At 38.0% G+C, this 16,745-nt stretch overlaps 4 protein-coding genes across 5 annotated transcripts; 2 read left to right on the top strand and 2 right to left on the bottom strand.

Moving 5' to 3' along the window:
* Positions 1-288: 288 nt before the first annotated feature.
* LOC108377532 (protein PET100 homolog, mitochondrial) lies at positions 289-1,931 on the bottom strand. 2 transcript variants are annotated; one of them, XM_017633808.1, is made up of 3 exons: positions 1,861-1,931; positions 993-1,330; positions 289-895 (listed from the first exon to the last, which is right to left on the bottom strand). In XM_017633808.1, exon 2 carries the CDS (start codon positions 1,274-1,276, stop codon positions 1,028-1,030), a length of 249 nt encoding a protein of 82 aa, XP_017489297.1. In that variant the 5' UTR covers positions 1,277-1,330; positions 1,861-1,931; the 3' UTR covers positions 289-895; positions 993-1,027. The 2 variants fall into 2 exon arrangements, with proteins under 2 accessions (XP_017489297.1, XP_017489291.1); XM_017633802.1 differs by lacking the exon at positions 289-895 and having other exon boundaries at positions 928-1,330.
* A 3,033-nt stretch (positions 1,932-4,964) lies between these two features.
* On the top strand, positions 4,965-6,323 carry LOC108377506 (facilitated trehalose transporter Tret1-like). The gene has a single exon (XM_017633776.1). It carries the CDS (start codon positions 4,965-4,967, stop codon positions 6,321-6,323), a length of 1,359 nt encoding a protein of 452 aa, XP_017489265.1.
* Positions 6,324-7,307: 984 nt separating this feature from the next.
* LOC108377481 (uncharacterized) lies at positions 7,308-7,910 on the bottom strand. Its single transcript, XM_017633750.1, has one exon. The coding sequence runs from the start codon at positions 7,908-7,910 to the stop codon at positions 7,308-7,310; it is 603 nt and encodes a 200-aa protein (XP_017489239.1).
* A 2,483-nt stretch (positions 7,911-10,393) lies between these two features.
* Positions 10,394-15,550, top strand: LOC108377472 (glucose dehydrogenase [FAD, quinone]-like). The gene is made up of 5 exons (XM_017633740.1): positions 10,394-10,561; positions 10,719-10,839; positions 13,620-14,024; positions 14,234-14,565; positions 14,638-15,550. Exons 1-5 carry the CDS (start codon positions 10,394-10,396, stop codon positions 15,448-15,450), a joined length of 1,839 nt encoding a protein of 612 aa, XP_017489229.1. The 3' UTR covers positions 15,451-15,550.
* Positions 15,551-16,745: the final 1,195 nt, after the last annotated feature.

Raw genomic sequence — 16,745 nt, 5'->3', positions numbered from 1 at the left:
GATCACTGACCCCTACCATTTGTCTATCAGTGTAACCTTTACAAATATTTCCCATGGTGTTTTAAGAAGAGCTGGGCGATAAGGATTGCATGTGTAATCGATTGCATCTAGGATTTCGATTACTTTAATCACAATTTCAAAAATTATTATATTTAGATTGCGGTAATCGTCCATCGAAGGCATCTTAAAGCATAAACAGACGGCAGCGTTGATCCGGATCAACTCGGGAACTAGCTGCAGTTTATCCGGATTAAGTCCGAGTTGATCCGGATCAACGCTGCCGTCTGTTTAAGCTTTGAGATTACGATTACAGTAATCGCAATTTCAACTTTTTTATAATTACAATTACTGTAATCGTAATCTAAAAGTTCGTTCGATGAATGATTACAATAATTCGAATCACATGGCCAAGCCAGCGGAGTCGCTGTATGTGTCGTTGTAAATCTCCAAGTAAGTCTTCCGCAAAATCTTTCTCTCGAATACTCCAAGAGCCGCCTCCTTGGATGTTGTTAGATAGATAGAGAGATAGAACTTTACTCCTGAATTGCCTCGGTACCACTTGTTAGCAAGATTCTGCATTGGATTTCGATGCTGAAATTTTTATCGGTTGTTGCTGTTGTTGTTGTAACAGCATAGAAATTCCCCAAAGAGTTTTTGCGGGAGTGACAGTCCTTGGCCAGATATAAATCTGGGTCGTTCGGCTTACGTAGACCCGACTGTCATTGGAACGATTTATCGGTGTTAACACTGGTTCACTAGTAAACGAAGTTCTCCCATTTCTCGAAATTATAACCGCCAGTGGCGTGAGTGCCAAGGCGTTTAACTAAACAATTGAACTAAATAGCGCTGAAGCTTGAGTGAGGTCACCATCTAGGTGTCACAGCAATAAAAATGCCTAGTTATAAAAAAATACACTTTGTTATAAACTTATTTTTCATGATATTTAAAATCTAGTATATTAAAGGTATACAATGCGACCAACAACAAATAACCTTATATAACAATACAAGTTCTGCCTTACGGTAATTTATGATTTCTCACGCTTCTCTATATCCTCTAAAGCCTTTAACATTTCCTTGTCTCGTTTTTGTTGCACTTCCCTTATCGCCTTTTGTATTTCTTCGCGATGACCCATGCTCTCCGGCGGATATAGCTCGCGCCTCGTCTTAGTTACCCATTCCTCAAAGTAAGCTGGTTGATTGAAAATGTGAAACATTGCAACAGGGAAGGACATGTACAATGTCATTTTGAATACTTCTAGCTGCCAGCCACCCATTTGATAATTTACAGCGCTCGGCTTAAAAAGTTAAATTAAAAAAATTCACGCAAAATTAGGTTCATTCCTTATCTTTTTGGACTAAAATCTGAAAAGTGTCAAAATGCCAGAGCGTAAGCAAAATGCGCTCACTAAAAGAGAGTAACAGGAAAAGTAAAGGAACGCAAAAAACCAAATTTTTAGTCCAAAGAATGGCAACAACAAAACTAACGTCAAATAAGAACAGAAATGTATGTACAAAACACATTCACACAAGCACAAGCACAATAAACACTTGCTATATCAATTATTTTTTGCCTCCTTCCAATTTCAATTCATTTCTTTTACTTTTTAGATTATTCTCACTTTTTGCGTATTCTTTAATTTCCGTTAATTTAAATTCAGTTGAGTTTGACACTTTTCAGGATTTTGCCAGAAAAAATTCTTCTGACTAAATCTGACTACTTCGGACTGATGAGAGTCGCTCTCACTGACTGTTGCTCTCTCATTTTTGCTGTCATTTCCGAGTTAAGGAACGCTTTTTGGACTAAATCTGACTACTTCGGACTTTTTCTGACTATTTCTGGGAGATAAGGAACGCGCATATTAACTTTCAGAAATCAGCTGTTCGACGGGCACACAAATATTTTGGGAAATTCTCAATCGGTTAGGGACCAAATGCATAACCGGAATCGGTTAAGAACCAAATTCACCGGAAATCAGCTGTTTGGGACTAAATGCACTACCGGAAATCAGCTGCTAATTGGGTAGTTTTTTATAGTAGCTTTGTTTCTTAACAGATAATTATCACACATTTTGAATGGATTCTGCTGGAAAGCGTTTCTTAACACAACATAAGAAAAAGTTGGCAAGTTTATTTTAATTCGTTTAAATAAAACAAAATGAATGCATCTTTATCAAAACACATTGAAATATTGCAGAATGTAAGTATTTGTACATGCATTTGAAGATGTGTGTGTGTGTATATATACAGTGCTTGCAAATTTCTGTTATTTTCATTTCTTTACTTTTTCCTCTATCGATCTCTTTGCGAGGAAAATTATACTCTTCGCCAATCTGCTGTCATCAGCTGTAAAAAGTTAAGAAACACGCCTAGTGTGTTTTCATAAGGATTCGAATTACACTTGATACGATTATCTTTGAATTAATCTCTGAATTACTAAAACCTTCAGGTCCATTTGACCGGATTGTCAAATCATCGCCTTATCGTACTTGGCATTCCTTTTGTCATTCATAATTTGCGTACACGAACTTTCTCAAATGCTCTACATGCTCCTACAGGGTTAGACCGTTATATCTGATTTATGATGAAGAGCCGTTGTTCAAGTTTTTCGGACACCCAGTATATGTATGCCACATCTCTTGGAACACCACCCATTCAAAATTTCTTCTGCTCATAGGCAATTAATCGACTACATCTATGGAAATTCGCTCGAATAGCGAATTTGAGTTATACTGCCTCATTTGGCAATGACTTCTGGATTTAGGCCCTTTAGCTGCAATCCACTCCGCACAGTTAGTAATCCACTTAGCGGTCGACTGACGACAACCAACCCAATTGATTCCCAGGTGCCCTCCACAGGGGCCATTGTGAAATTCCTTGAGAACGTCCGGAATTCTTCAATTGGTCAATGGCAAATTAATAGTTTTGCCGTCTCTCTATCCACCAATCTAACTGTACTTCTGTATTTTTAAATTGTAGTAGACACTTTGGCGCTGCAGGATTCGTTCGAACTCGAAAACGTAGCCCATAGAGGTACTTGTGGAAACGTTTGGTGCACTCCACCAACACTACTCTCCGAACTACACAGTGGTTTCTCTCTGGTCTTACAATCGAACGGCTATAGCAGGCAACTACCTTCCCTTGCTCATCAATTACCTGCGGATAACCTCTGAAACCATGCACGCTAGCATAGGCGCAGGCCTTCAGGGATTGGAAGGCTACTTCCTGTTCTTTGTTTCAGTCGAAATATTTACATTTCCTAGTGTACACAGGGAGCTCCTTAGCAACGCTGGTAAAATTCGGAACAAATCGGCGATAAAAAGTGCATAGCTCAAAAAAACCCCGTATTTCATGCAAGTGCCTAGGTCTCTGCTTATCTTTTACTACTTTCCCTATCTTTTCCGAAGCACTGTAGATGCTCTAATTCACCTCCTTCACTTTTAAAGACTTAGTTTAAGACCATTTCATGCCAGTCAGCGAGTACAGAGTACCATCGATTCTAGCTGTCCTTCTTCGTCACATAATTTAGTTTCCGGTAGTCCACGCAGAACCGCATCTGATCATCATTCCTCTTCACAAGTTCTACCAGCAAACGCCATGCTTTATGCTTGCGCTGATGTTAAAGCTTTTTAGGATCTCTTTGCTTTTCTGACATCGGCCTGCCACAATTGGCTCTGCTTATCCCACTTCAGCTCAGCCGGAAAATCAGGGAGTCTTATGAAATATGAAATGAAGTGAGTAAGGAGCCGTCCGCCTTACCTAAGCGTAGTCCACGCTACTTATTTTAGTGTACTCTTATACATTAATACGCAAACATGATTTTTGTGGTACACTGTTTTTTTTTTTAATGAAACTCATATCAAATGAAAGATGAGTTGGTGTAGATGTGCCGCATTTGGCCCTTAACCCTCTAAGAGCCACTTTGACTGAAATATTAAAAAAAAACTATTTAAAGTCCTGATTGGTACAAGTTCAACCCGAATATCAGTTAGAGAAGCAACATGTCATCTTATATATTAATACGCAATCGAATTCCAATAAAAATCTACTTCTAATTTCTGTTCCTATAAATTATTAAATTATATAACAGCATGTATATCACTTCACCTAAGAATATTAGTGATCTACACGAACAACATAAAAAATTCCACAAACGAGATAAAAAAAGTGTACGGACCCTGTAGTCAAATGCACTAGTTGAAAACTACTTAACAACTAGTATGAACCGCATGCCCAACTAGTCAGCCAACTATCTTTTTTCCATACAAGCAACTGGTATTTTTAACATGGGGATGTCCTACGAGATGGCAATTGTCAGAGTTCATTCGGAAATATACCAGTCTCATACTAGTTCAAAATATACGGAAATATACTAGTCAAATTTTGGACCAAATATGCCAGTCTCATACTAGTTGAAAATAGACAGAAACATACTAGTCATACAAATTAACTTAAGAAACGGAACCCATTTCCAATCACTTTATTTTATGTACATACATATGTATATTCATTTACGTAATACATATAAACATAACTGAATATGTACTCGTTTTAATGGTTACAATAAAAGTAAATAAAAGTTATTTTTTGTGCACTTAATTTTATTAAAATGTTCAAGTAAAATAAAATATGACGTAAATAAATCGGGTTGTAATTGGTAAAAGTCCGGTCTTTTTCAGACTAGTTCGATTTAAGTCAGGAAATTCTAGTTGTAAACTAGTATTTTTTCTGACTAGTTTGGTGCTTCACTGCAGGGGCATAAGTGAAGTGGTCGACTTACGACCACTGGGCGATACTAGTCACGGACTACATGTCCAATAGCAATTGTAACTGTAACTGCACAATCGAATTCACTCTTACAATCCATTACATCCTTAGCACTCACTTTGGAAAAATAATTTCTTTTTAAATTTCTTGTGAACTGCCAGTTTGAAAATCACAATTTTGGAATTAGTATAAGTTTGAATGGCCAAAATATATCGACAATACTTTGCGGGCATGGCGGCAGCCGGAGGTGCGCTGGCATGTGGCGCCACAATTGGCTGGTCATCGCCAGTACAAGCCGAGTTGACTGGTGAAAACGATTATGGAATAACATTCTCGACAAACGAATACGCCTGGATTGGTTCTCTAATGACATTGGGCGCGGCAACTGTGTGTCTGCCCGTTGGCGTACTCATCACAATAATGGGCCCCAAATGGACAATGATGTTCATGGTCATACCCTTCGAGATCGGTTGGGCGCTAATGATATTTGCACAGAATCAAATAATGATGTATATTGCGCGCTTTTTAACGGGCATGGCAGGTGGTGCCTTTTGTGTTTGCGCGCCCATGTATTGCACAGAGATATCGCAAAAGGAGGTACGCGGTATTATTGGTAGCTTCTTTCAATTGCTCATCACTACCGGCGTGCTGTACGGCTTCGCGGTTGGTGCCTTCACAAAAGCCTTCTGGTTCAGCATCATATGCGCACTGCCACCGCTTGTATTCGCCATTGTGTTTATTTTTTGTCCAGATTCACCAGTATTTCTCGTGCGAAAAGGAAAGCTTGAACCAGCAATCAAATCAATGGAATGGTTGCGCGGCAAGGATGTCGATTTTAGCGCCGAATTGAATGAAATCAAAGCAAATCACGCAGAAATGAAAGAGAACCCAGTGAATTTGGGTAATGCGTTGTGTCGCAAAGTTACGCTCAAGGCATTTGGTCTGTCCGTATCGTTGATGGTACTCCAACAGTTCTCCGGCATTAATGCAGTGATTTTCTATTCGTCAAGTATCTTCCAATCGACTACCAGCAATTTGGAACCCAGATTTGGTACGATTATTATTGGTGTGATGTTGGTCGTGGCAACCGTTGTTTCGCTATTTATAATCGATAGATATGGTCGCGTTCCACTTTTACTGCTCTCGTCCGTTTTTCAAGTGATCTCTGTTGCCTGTCTCTCGCTTTATTTCTTCTTGAAGGAGAGTGATGAAAAGTCGGTGGAGAATTTAGGTTGGCTGCCGCTACTCAGTATTTGCATATATATTTTACTGTTCTCGGTTGGTTTTGGTCCGGTGCCATGGGTATTCATGGCGGAAGTTTTTCCGGATGATATCAAAGGTATTGCTGGGTCTCTGTCTGCCACAACCAATTGGGCGTGTGCTTTCATTGTGACTCAAGTTTTTCCCGTCTTAAATGATGCTATTGGCGGTGGTGCTTGTTTTGCCATCTTCGCTATCATATCGGCTGTGGGAGGTGTCTATATATTTTTCTTCATACCAGAGACCAAGGGAAAGACTTTTGCGGAGATCCAAGCCGAATTGGCTGGAGAGAATTGATCAGAAATGGGAAAAAGGCAGCTGAAGAGGAATATTCTATTGATATATCTCTGTATTGTTTTTTTTGTTTATTTGCAAATATACATAGGCCTTTTTTTACAAATCAACACTACATTCGCGAAAATTATTGATATACGTATGTGTATAAATACTTGTATTTCGGAAATAAAAAAATTATTTATGTTCAGTAAACATCATAACACTTCTCTTTCCTATTGATCCACATATAATCCTCAGCGCATCGTCTGTTGGAAAACAACGGAAACTGGGGTTTCTTGAGCCCAAGCTCATATTAAGACCCTCTTTTATCCTGAAATATCGGACAAGATACGCAGAACCAGATGTACAAACCTGGAGCTGTCAAACACGGACGGTTCCAAAATGGGGAAGTTCGATAAAAGTTCGCTAAAAGCTTTGCAAAAGCGGTTTTTTTTTTTTTTAAATAATTATAAACATTTATTAGTAAAATATTACGATTTTTTACACTTCACGAACATACCGAACGAAATGAGAGACGAACAGGGAGACAGAGCAAAGAGCACGAAGCGGAGAGTGATGAGCACTAGCATTTGCATGCCGTCTGCCTGTTTAGGCTCGTCCACATAGAACTTTGGCGTTGCGTTGGCGTTGGCGTCGCTTCAACAGCTGACTATGAATACATGAATTCAAATGCAGCCGTCCACATAGCCAAAATTCGACAACGCTCACGCCAACACAAAGCAAAAAGATGGCCAAGTCTCAACATTTTGCGTACGTCGCTCGTCAGCTGTTGCAAATAAATAAAATTATGTGTGTGGGCAAGAAATATCGTTTTTAATGCAATTATTAATATTGCCTGTCGTTGGTATATTATTTTAGTGGCCCAAGCATTTGCTTCCAAGCGTTCATTGTAGCAAGCATACTTTTCACGTGCGTTCTGTCAAACCAACGTCAACGCCAAAGCTAACGCGAAAGTTCTATGTGGACCGGCCTTTAAACCTAAATTCAGATTATAAGACCCTTTCTCGTCATTTGGTTATGCAGCCAACCGATGCGCCAGCTAGTCGCCTCCGGATAGTTGTACTTGCGATCGGGAGAATGTTCATAGCGTACCGCTAAGTAGGCACCACGCTGACCGTTCTTCAAGAGCTCACGCTCGCTGTCGGGTACCGTCTTCATTGGCCCCTTAAACGCACCCATAAATTTTGACTCATCCTTCGACAGATCGTAGGCGAAATCATTGGATTGTGTCAGTGGCTGACGCACGCGTGGCCCCGACGTTATTAACGAACGAAATGGTGACGTGCGACTGTTGGCGACATGTGTGTTGAAACGTTTATTGGCGAAAGCATTTTTGATAACTGTACTATTGGTACTGGTGCTGGTACAGCTCTTACTTGGTTTACTGTTGTTGCGATTGCTGGTCTGCCGACAGCTGTTGGTAGAACTGATGCTACTCGATGTTGAGTTGATGGAACGAGCGGTAGATGCACCAAAAGTTGTGGATGATCGGGTAAAGGGTGCGCTTTGAATTTTAATGGATTTTCTTGTGTTTTGACGCACGTTGATTGCTGTTGTTGTTTTTGGTACTTGCAATTTAGCCGACATCTCAAAAGGGGTAAATATTTATATAAGTACGTGCACACAAAAATTCAATGAAATATCTTTTAATAAAACGTTTGACAATTTTAAATATCAACAAATTTTAACGAATCCAATAAATCAATCACAATAGAGAATTTTTTAACGAAAATAGTGTTGGTGATTAGCAAGGAACGGATTTGTAGACCTAAAAACCTATAAAAAAGGCAAAATAAAATAACGAAATAGGCTAGAAATGACAAAATAATAGTGGGAACGATTAGAAATGGTGGGAGTTGATGAATTGTAAAAATTCTGGCTAAGATAGTTGACCGTCTTTTGCAAGACAATCGAAAGAGGTCGGCAACATAGCTTGAAAGACTTTGTTTATTCCGGCGTGAAATGTTTACAAAAAAAAAGAAAAGCTTACTAGCCAACTTTTACGATGAAAAGCTCTTTTGAGAGGAAGCACTTGAGTGGGTCCCAAATGGAAATGTATATCATTTTGCCCACGCTGCTCCAACAATCACAATGGCCTAGTGAGCAAAGCACTGGTGTGTCATCCGAGAGATTCGAGGTTCGAGTCCTCGGACAGCGAAATTTTTTTGCTTTCTTTAATTTAACGATTTTTTTTGTTAGTGCTGTGCCTATTTTAATTTAATTTTCTGTAACGGAGCACCAAATGAAGTTAGTGTACTATAAAAATATTCTGCTCTTCCTGAGTTTCGCCCGAAAAAAAATTCACCCGAAAACTAAATACATGGAAACCAAAACAGAACCGTTTCGGGGAAAATGAAACTTATTTGTATAAATTTTTGTTTAGATAAATAAATAAAAATAGAATAAACAATTAATTTATAGATTTAATTGTCTTAAAGATAAAAATCATTGTATATATACTTTTTAATTTTTTTTTAATTTTAGAAATTTATTTGATATTAATTTTAAATTTTTTAAAGTTCATTTTTTTTAATCACCAATCAGCCTTATCATAAGTTTCATTTTCCCCAAACCGCTTCACTTTTCACTTTTGGTTTACATGGTTTTACTACAGGCGGTTGACAAATTTTCGGGTGAGTTTTTTTTTCAGGCGAAACTCAGGATATTACAGCATATTTTTTATACCCGAGCGCACTTGTGCACAAGAGTATTATAACTTTGTTCACATAACGGTTGTTTGTAACAGGCAAAACGAATCGAGATAGATATAGACAAATGTATACATAAATGATCAGAATGAAAAGAGAAATCGATTAAGCGGTGACTGTCTGTCTGTCCGTCCGTCCGTCCGTCCGTCTGTGCACACGATAACTCGAGTAAAAATTGAGATATCTTAACGAAACTTGGTACGTGAACTTCTTTTGGGCGTGGGACGGATGGTATTGAAAATGGGCGAAATCGGATAATAACCACGCCTACCTCCCATATAACGGTAATTTTAAGAAATACGAAAACTGCGATATTTTAGTAACTACTGAAGATAATTCACTCAAAATTGATACTTACAATGAGTTTCAGACGGAAAACATGAATATTATAAATTTTTGGAAAATGGGCGTAGCCACGCCCACTTATGGTTACATGTGTATATCTTGGTAACCGCTACACCAATTTCTTCCAAACTTGGCACAGTTGTTGGTCCTGGTACAGCATACCAACTGGCCGAAAATTTCTAAAATCGGACAATAACCACGCCCACATCCCATATAACGGTAATTTCGAGAAATACAAAATCTTCGATAAATCAGTAAATATTGAAGCTAATTTATTCAAAATTGATGATTGCAACAATTCTTTACCAAGAAATACGTTTATGACAAAATTTTGGAAAATGGGCGTAGCACCGCCCACTTGTGATCACATATATGTATCTCGCTAACCGTTCTAGCAATTTGTACCAAGCTCGGTATGGTTATTGTGCTTGCCACATAAAAGCAAACCGTTGAAAATTGTTGAAATCGGACTAAAATTGAGGCCGCTTTTCATATAACGGTAAATTTCAGATATGCTTGAAACTGCAATATTTCGAAATTTAAGGACGCTAATTTACTTAAAATGTATACACCCCGGCTTATCATGTAGCGGTAGCTTTCGGAAAGGTGGAAAACATATACTTAATACTTGCGCCGGGTATTTAATGTTCGGCTCCGCCCGAACTTAGACTTTCTTACTTGTTTTTATTTCGTTTTCTACTCATATTTTTTTCTTATTTTTTAATAATTTCTTTTTTAAATTTAAATTTCTTTTCATATTTAGAATATATCATCTTAAAAAAAAAAATTATTATTATTATTTTTTTTTTAGTTTCGTTTAATTTTTAAAGAGGAATTTTAAGAGAATGTCAAGAGAATAAAACGAGAAAGCTGTTTAATTACTTCACCTGTTTTTAATTTCACCACTACCTTGAGACCGCATTCATTTCCAATCTGTTCTCTCAAATTTAGACTGATTTTAATTGCTTATTCATCCTTTTTCGTTTATTATTATTAATTTTTCTTTACAGAAGCAACATGTCTTACCTCTACAGCCATTGTGGTTGTCCGGTGACTTCACCACTCACACCTTCATTGGCCACCACCTGTGGTGGAAGCGCCTATGCACTTTTCATGGGTGTCCTTGAAGTATTCCTGCTCTCGCAATGCGATATCGAGGATCCCTGTGGTCGTGCCACGCCAAGAGTAAGTCTCAGCAGCAGAGTAAAGAAACACAAAACGTTAATACAAATTAAATGTTTTTTAATTATAAATTTTATTCTAGGTTTGCATGTTTTTAATTCAGAATGTTCCAATAATTTCATTTACTTTTCTCTCCCCCTCTCTCTCATACATGTGTCAGTTCCGTTCCGAGCCCGATAGTGCGTATGATTTTGTTGTGATTGGTGGCGGTACTGCTGGTTCGGCTGTTGCTGCGCGGCTCTCCGAAGTACCGCAGTGGACAGTTTTGCTCGTCGAAGCAGGTAAGTTTCTGCTAAACTATAGTACGAGTGTCAATGACTTTACGTATCCGAATAAATGCGTTTTTCAAGAAAATATTCAGCGGGTTGAAAAGAAACTTTTCCGTCAAAAAATAATTCTTGCTACTTAATGTGCGCTTAGGCGTGGCAATAGAGGTACTTTTTCAAAGCATTTTGCTCTCGAGTTGCTAAAACCACCATTCAAGTATAAACAGCCGATAAGTACTACTCGTTACTTCTCAGCAATTACTTTTAGAAATAAATCCTGGCAAGTTTTTATTGCAACTGAAAGGACGCAAAAATGCAAACATCAATTTAAGCTTGCACTTTTCTCGCGTTTGTGATACTAAAAAGATTTTAATACACTTGCAATTACTTTTCCAAATTTTTGCAATTGAAAGACTTTCCGAAATAAATATCATAGTTACGCCTAACGACACCTTTTAGCAATATCTATGAACTAATACAATAATGCAAGTGTGTATTATGGCCTTATTCATAAAAAATAAAGTAGGCTCTATAAAGTGAAATTTTCATAAAAATTTTCGATTTATAAAACAGTTAAAATCTTCTTTATTTTTTATGAATTTGGGTGTTAGTTTATACGTATGCTCTTGCGTATAAACAGCCCAGGGGTCAGTGTTGCCAGATTAGAAAAGTCAATTTCCAAAAAAAATTGTATTTTCAACAAAAAACTTTAACCTTAAAAAAAAAACGAAGATGTTTTTGGAAAGTTAAGGTCTTTAACAGCACAACTGACTAAATTTTAATTTAATTAAAAATTAAACGAGCGAACACCGCATTTCCAGCCCCCCATTTTGTCTTAAAAATTAACTTAAAACAAAACCGGAAGTTTTGAAAAAAACTGTAAATTTTGTTAGCGCTTAATTTAAAGAACTTTAATTTACATAAGCTGTGAGTATGGCGGTGACGCACAGAAGTATTTTCCATCGATTTTTTTACGATATTCAGAAGGTTTTTCACAGTAAATTTTTGTTGTTGATTTTTGTTAAAAAAAATTTTAAGGAAATTTCAGAAAATTGGTCAACAAATTTCAAACTTGTTAATATCTAAGATTTCTTAAAAAAAATTCGAGTGTGCAGTTTTATAGTCCATTAAATTTTAGAGCAAATTTAAAGTCGCTAAAAAATCCCGTTGATTTTTTTGGGGTATAAAAAAGTCGACCTGCATACGGCTTATTTACAACCAACTTCTAGCATTTGACCAACTGTTCGCCGATAAATCAATGAGTGTGTAGGGCCTTTAACGTTGCCACACTTAGTTTTGTAGCCTTTACAATGGGCTTACATGCCCAACTATTTACACCATTGTACGCTCTGAGCTTGAGCAATTCCTGCGACTGTTTGCAATTTTAGACAGCTGCAGAATTCATATTCCTTGCCAGTACTTTTACGATTAGTTTACAGTTAATCGATTAATATTCGATTAATGAAACACCAAACTACGATACAATTAAATCGTAACCTAGGCAAAAATAATCGATTAATTTAGTCAAATGATTAATCGCTGCCATACCTAGTGTATGAATTGTTTCTTTTGCTTATGTGTATTACAATTGCCATAAGCAGGGAATGGATTTTTAGGACCTAAAAACCTATAAAAAAGGCAAAATAGAATTATGAAATAGACTATAAAAGGCAAAATAAAATAGCGAAAAGGGCAAGAAAAGGCACTAGATACAGTAAAAGAAGGCAAATGAAGGTACTAAAAAAAAACAAAAACCTACTTTTTAGATCCCGAAAACTCGGGATTCTTGGAAAATAATTCCCGGATTTTCGGGATTTGTAAATTGCTCTGATGACAATAATATAGACGCCTTTTATTGACCAGTTTTGGCTAAATTATTATTTTTAATTAAAAATTAATATTTTTTTTTATGAACGTCTAGCTCATTATACATATAACACCGGGCGATAGTAAATTTTACGTACAAAAATCAATATATTCGCGAAATCATGTACCAAATATAGTAAAATTGCGATTTTACTTGTTCACTCTGACGTCAGTAATTCAAAAATGATTTCAATAATTAAGTGAAATGTGCTTAGAAAAGAAGTACGGATATAAAATTATATAGAAAATTTTGTAGAATTTAAACAGATTTAAACAGAATGTTTTGGTGCATAAGGACTAGTAAGTATTGAAAATGTCTTTTTAAAATTTTATCCTTGAAATTTCACAATATTTGTTTTTGAAAAATTTATATGTTAAGGACTTATATAAACTCGATAAAATCCTCGAATTTCATCCTTCTAACTTTATAAGCTTAAAATTTACCAATGCGTCCTTGTGAATCCAAAAGATTTTAATTTTTTTTTTATTCTAAAGAAATTTCCTCTTTCATGGGTTCCAATATTTTTATTCTACATTGCATTGAATTTTTTAAATAATTTTTGAAATTAATCATTTCTTTGAAATTACAAAGTCCTATAAAATAAATCCTGACCTCAGAGAGAAAAAAAGAAACGCAGTTTTACTATATTTGTCCCATGGTTTCGCGAATATATTGACTACTAAAATATCGCAGTTTTCGTCCATTTCAATACCATTCGCCCATTTTCAATACCATCCGTCCTACACCAAAAAGAAGTACAGGCAAAAAAAAATGAAAAGATCAAACTTTTAAATGAAAAAAACATGACACTTTTTTTAATAAATGTTATGTGAAAAATGGATTTTTTTTTAACCAAAACTTGTTCACTAATATACACATTCATATTTATACTAACACCAGTCCCCTTCGTTATTTGCTGCCATTCCAGGTGACGATGAACCTATTGGAACACAAGTACCATCAGCTTACTTAAATTTCTTTGGCAGTGGAATTGACTACAACTATACAACTCAACCGGAGAAGGTAGCATGCCTCGGATATACGAACCAGCGGTGCTCTTGGCCGCGTGGCAAAGTATTGGGTGGCACATCGGTGGTGAATGGCATGACGTACAATCGCGGTAATCGTGAGGACTATAACTATTGGGCATCTTTGGGTAATGCCGGTTGGTCGTACGAGGAAATATTGCCGTTCTTTAAGAAATCCGAAAATAATTTGCAAATTAATCAGGTTGGTAGGGATTTTCATGCTACCGGTGGACCACTACCTGTTTCATTTTTCCCCTACACTCCACCATTGTCATATGCGATATTGGAGGCTGGAGCACAAATGGGTAAGTTGAGGCTTTAAACATCATGAGATGTAGTATCGAATGTTGTAACATCACATGATAAGATATCACATAATATCATATATCGCATGATATGACATTATCAGGATACGATATCGCACGACATGATAAATGTGTGTACTATTTAATTTTATTTTCAAGCGACTTTGCATTATGTTTTCCGTTCCGTTCGTTGTCCTTTTTCCTTTTAGGCTATGGCATACATAATTTGAATGGTGACAATGCCACCGGCTTCATGCAAACACAGATGGCCTCTCGCGATGGCATTCGCTTTAGTGCTGCACGCGCATTCTTGCGTCCCGCACGAAACCGTAATAACCTACACATTCTACTTAAAACCACTGCTTCCAGAGTGCTCTTCGAACCGAATAGTAAAACCGTTGCTGGCGTCGAATTGATCGATAAGAATAACCGTACTTTCACGGTATCCGTAAGGAACGAGGTGGTCGTTAGCGCAGGCGCCTTGGACTCACCAAAAGTACTATTGCTTAGCGGTATTGGACCAGCTGACGAACTAGAACAAGTAAATATGATTCGAAAAATTTGTGAGCAAACAAAATATTCTGAATACCTACCTAAATATAATTTTCCGCAGGTCAACGTGACTTCAGTACACAATCTACCCGGTGTTGGTAAAAATCTACACAATCATGTTTCCTATTATGTAAACTTCTTTGTTAACGAAACCGATGTTAACCCTCTAAACTGGGCAACTGCAATGGAATATCTGCTTTTCCGCAATGGTATGCTGTCTGGCACTGGTATTGCTGATATTACTGCCAAATTTAGCAGCAACCACGCCGATCCATCAAGAGGACCCGATGTGCAACTCTTATTCGGTGGCTACACAGCTAGTTGCTCCGCTACCGGTGCAATTGGTGAGCTGCTATCGAATGGCTCGCGCTCCGTGAATATTATCCCCGCCGTATTGCAACCGAAATCACGTGGTTCCGTTACACTTGCTTCCAATGATCCGCTTGCCGATCCAATTTTTGTCGCCAACTACTTATCCGAGGATCATGATGTCGTAACGCTTGTTGATGCCATCAAGTTTGTCATACGTTTGTCGGAAATGCCAGCGCTTCAAAAGTTCAACTTCACCCTGAATAAGACCCCAGTAACACAATGTGCATCGATCGACTACGGCACTGATGAGTACTGGGAGTGCGCTATACGCTATCGCACCGGCCCCGAGAACCATCACGGCGGCTCCTGTAAAATGGGTCCAGAAAACGATACATTGGCTGTGGTAGACAATGAGTTGCGCGTGTATGGCGTGAAGGGTCTTCGTGTTATGGACACATCCATTATGCCTACCATAACTTCGGGCAATATTTTTTCGGCTGCCGTAATGATCGCCGAAAAGGGCGTCGATCACATAAAGCGTGCATGGGGCATCCAAGTGTAACGAACGAACTATTAACGAAGAGTTAAACTGGAAAAGTTTCCGAAAACATTTCTTTCTTCATTTTATAAAATTTCGAATTAGATACTATATAGTAGTTTAACTAAAAACTTTTCATATACATACATACTTTCTGATTGCACCTAAAACTAACTCTTCGGCTCTCTATAGCGTTACTTTTTTTGTCAGAACGCATGTACTTAATTGTATGTAAAGCATAACAGAATGTACATATGTATCACACATAATGTGTGAGTAAATAAACAAGCATTACTATAAATATATGTACTTATACGTATGTAAATCCTTCTATTTACCTAATTGGTAGAATTACCTATTTGGGGGAGAGGTTTGCACGGGCTTTAGCACTATTTCGATCAGCATGATCGATCGATCCTCTTTCTTTCTATCTCTGTCAGGTCGGGCTTAATGGCAATAAGCGCAATGTAAGACAGTATCCGGAGTTGAAATACATATATACCCACTTTCCATTCCAGTTAATAATAATAATAGTAATTTTGCTAAGTGTTTGGTCGAGCTTCTCCTCCAATTTGCGGTATGCGTCTAGATGTTATTGCACAAATGGATAGAAAAGACGTATGTACACTTCGAGGTCCAAACGTCGACTCGGCCCACTATCTTGTTGCAGCCAAGACACGCAGCAAAAAATGTGCGCCCGAAAATGCAAGGAAAGCTTAAAGTCGAAAAGCTGCAATCACACCAGACAGCCAATGCATTCGATACTCGACTCTCACACCTGCTCTCAGAGAGCGCTCTCCAACAAACCGACATATACGAGCAGTGGAACCACATTTCCCGCTCATTAGGTACCGCCGCGGTGAAGAAGTAGTCGGATTTCAGCGAGCCCGAAAGAATAACTTGTACGATGAGGAGTGTCAGGAAGTTGCAGTGAAAAAGGAAGAGAAGGCCACGCTGCGATCGGATGCAACGCGCGCTATGTGGGACCACTATAGGGATCTGAAGAGGAAATAGAGACGTATTTGCCGCAATAAGAAGAGAGAGGCCGAAATACGTGAGTTCGAAGAGCTTCAAATGCTGGCCGACAAGACTCAAATTATGGAGGGAACACTTTTTCACCCTACTAAATGGTAGCAGCACGGACAGTTTTGGAGAAGAAGAATCCGAGGCCCCAGTCGATGATGACGGAGTCGAAGTTCCTCCGTCTGACTGTGACGAGGTACAAATAGCAATAACGCGGCTGAAAAACAACAAAGCCGCTGCCCGCTGAGCAATTCGCCATTCGCGTCAACTACCGCGGGATCAGCCTTCTAAACATA

The sequence above is a fragment of the Rhagoletis zephyria genome, unplaced genomic scaffold (genome assembly GCF_001687245.7).
Source record: "Rhagoletis zephyria isolate East Lansing unplaced genomic scaffold, Rhagoletis_zephyria_1.1 Rzeph_scaffold_00107, whole genome shotgun sequence".
Lineage (NCBI taxonomy): Eukaryota > Metazoa > Arthropoda > Insecta > Diptera > Tephritidae > Rhagoletis > Rhagoletis zephyria.
This window is presented reverse-complemented; position numbering and strand designations above follow the sequence as displayed.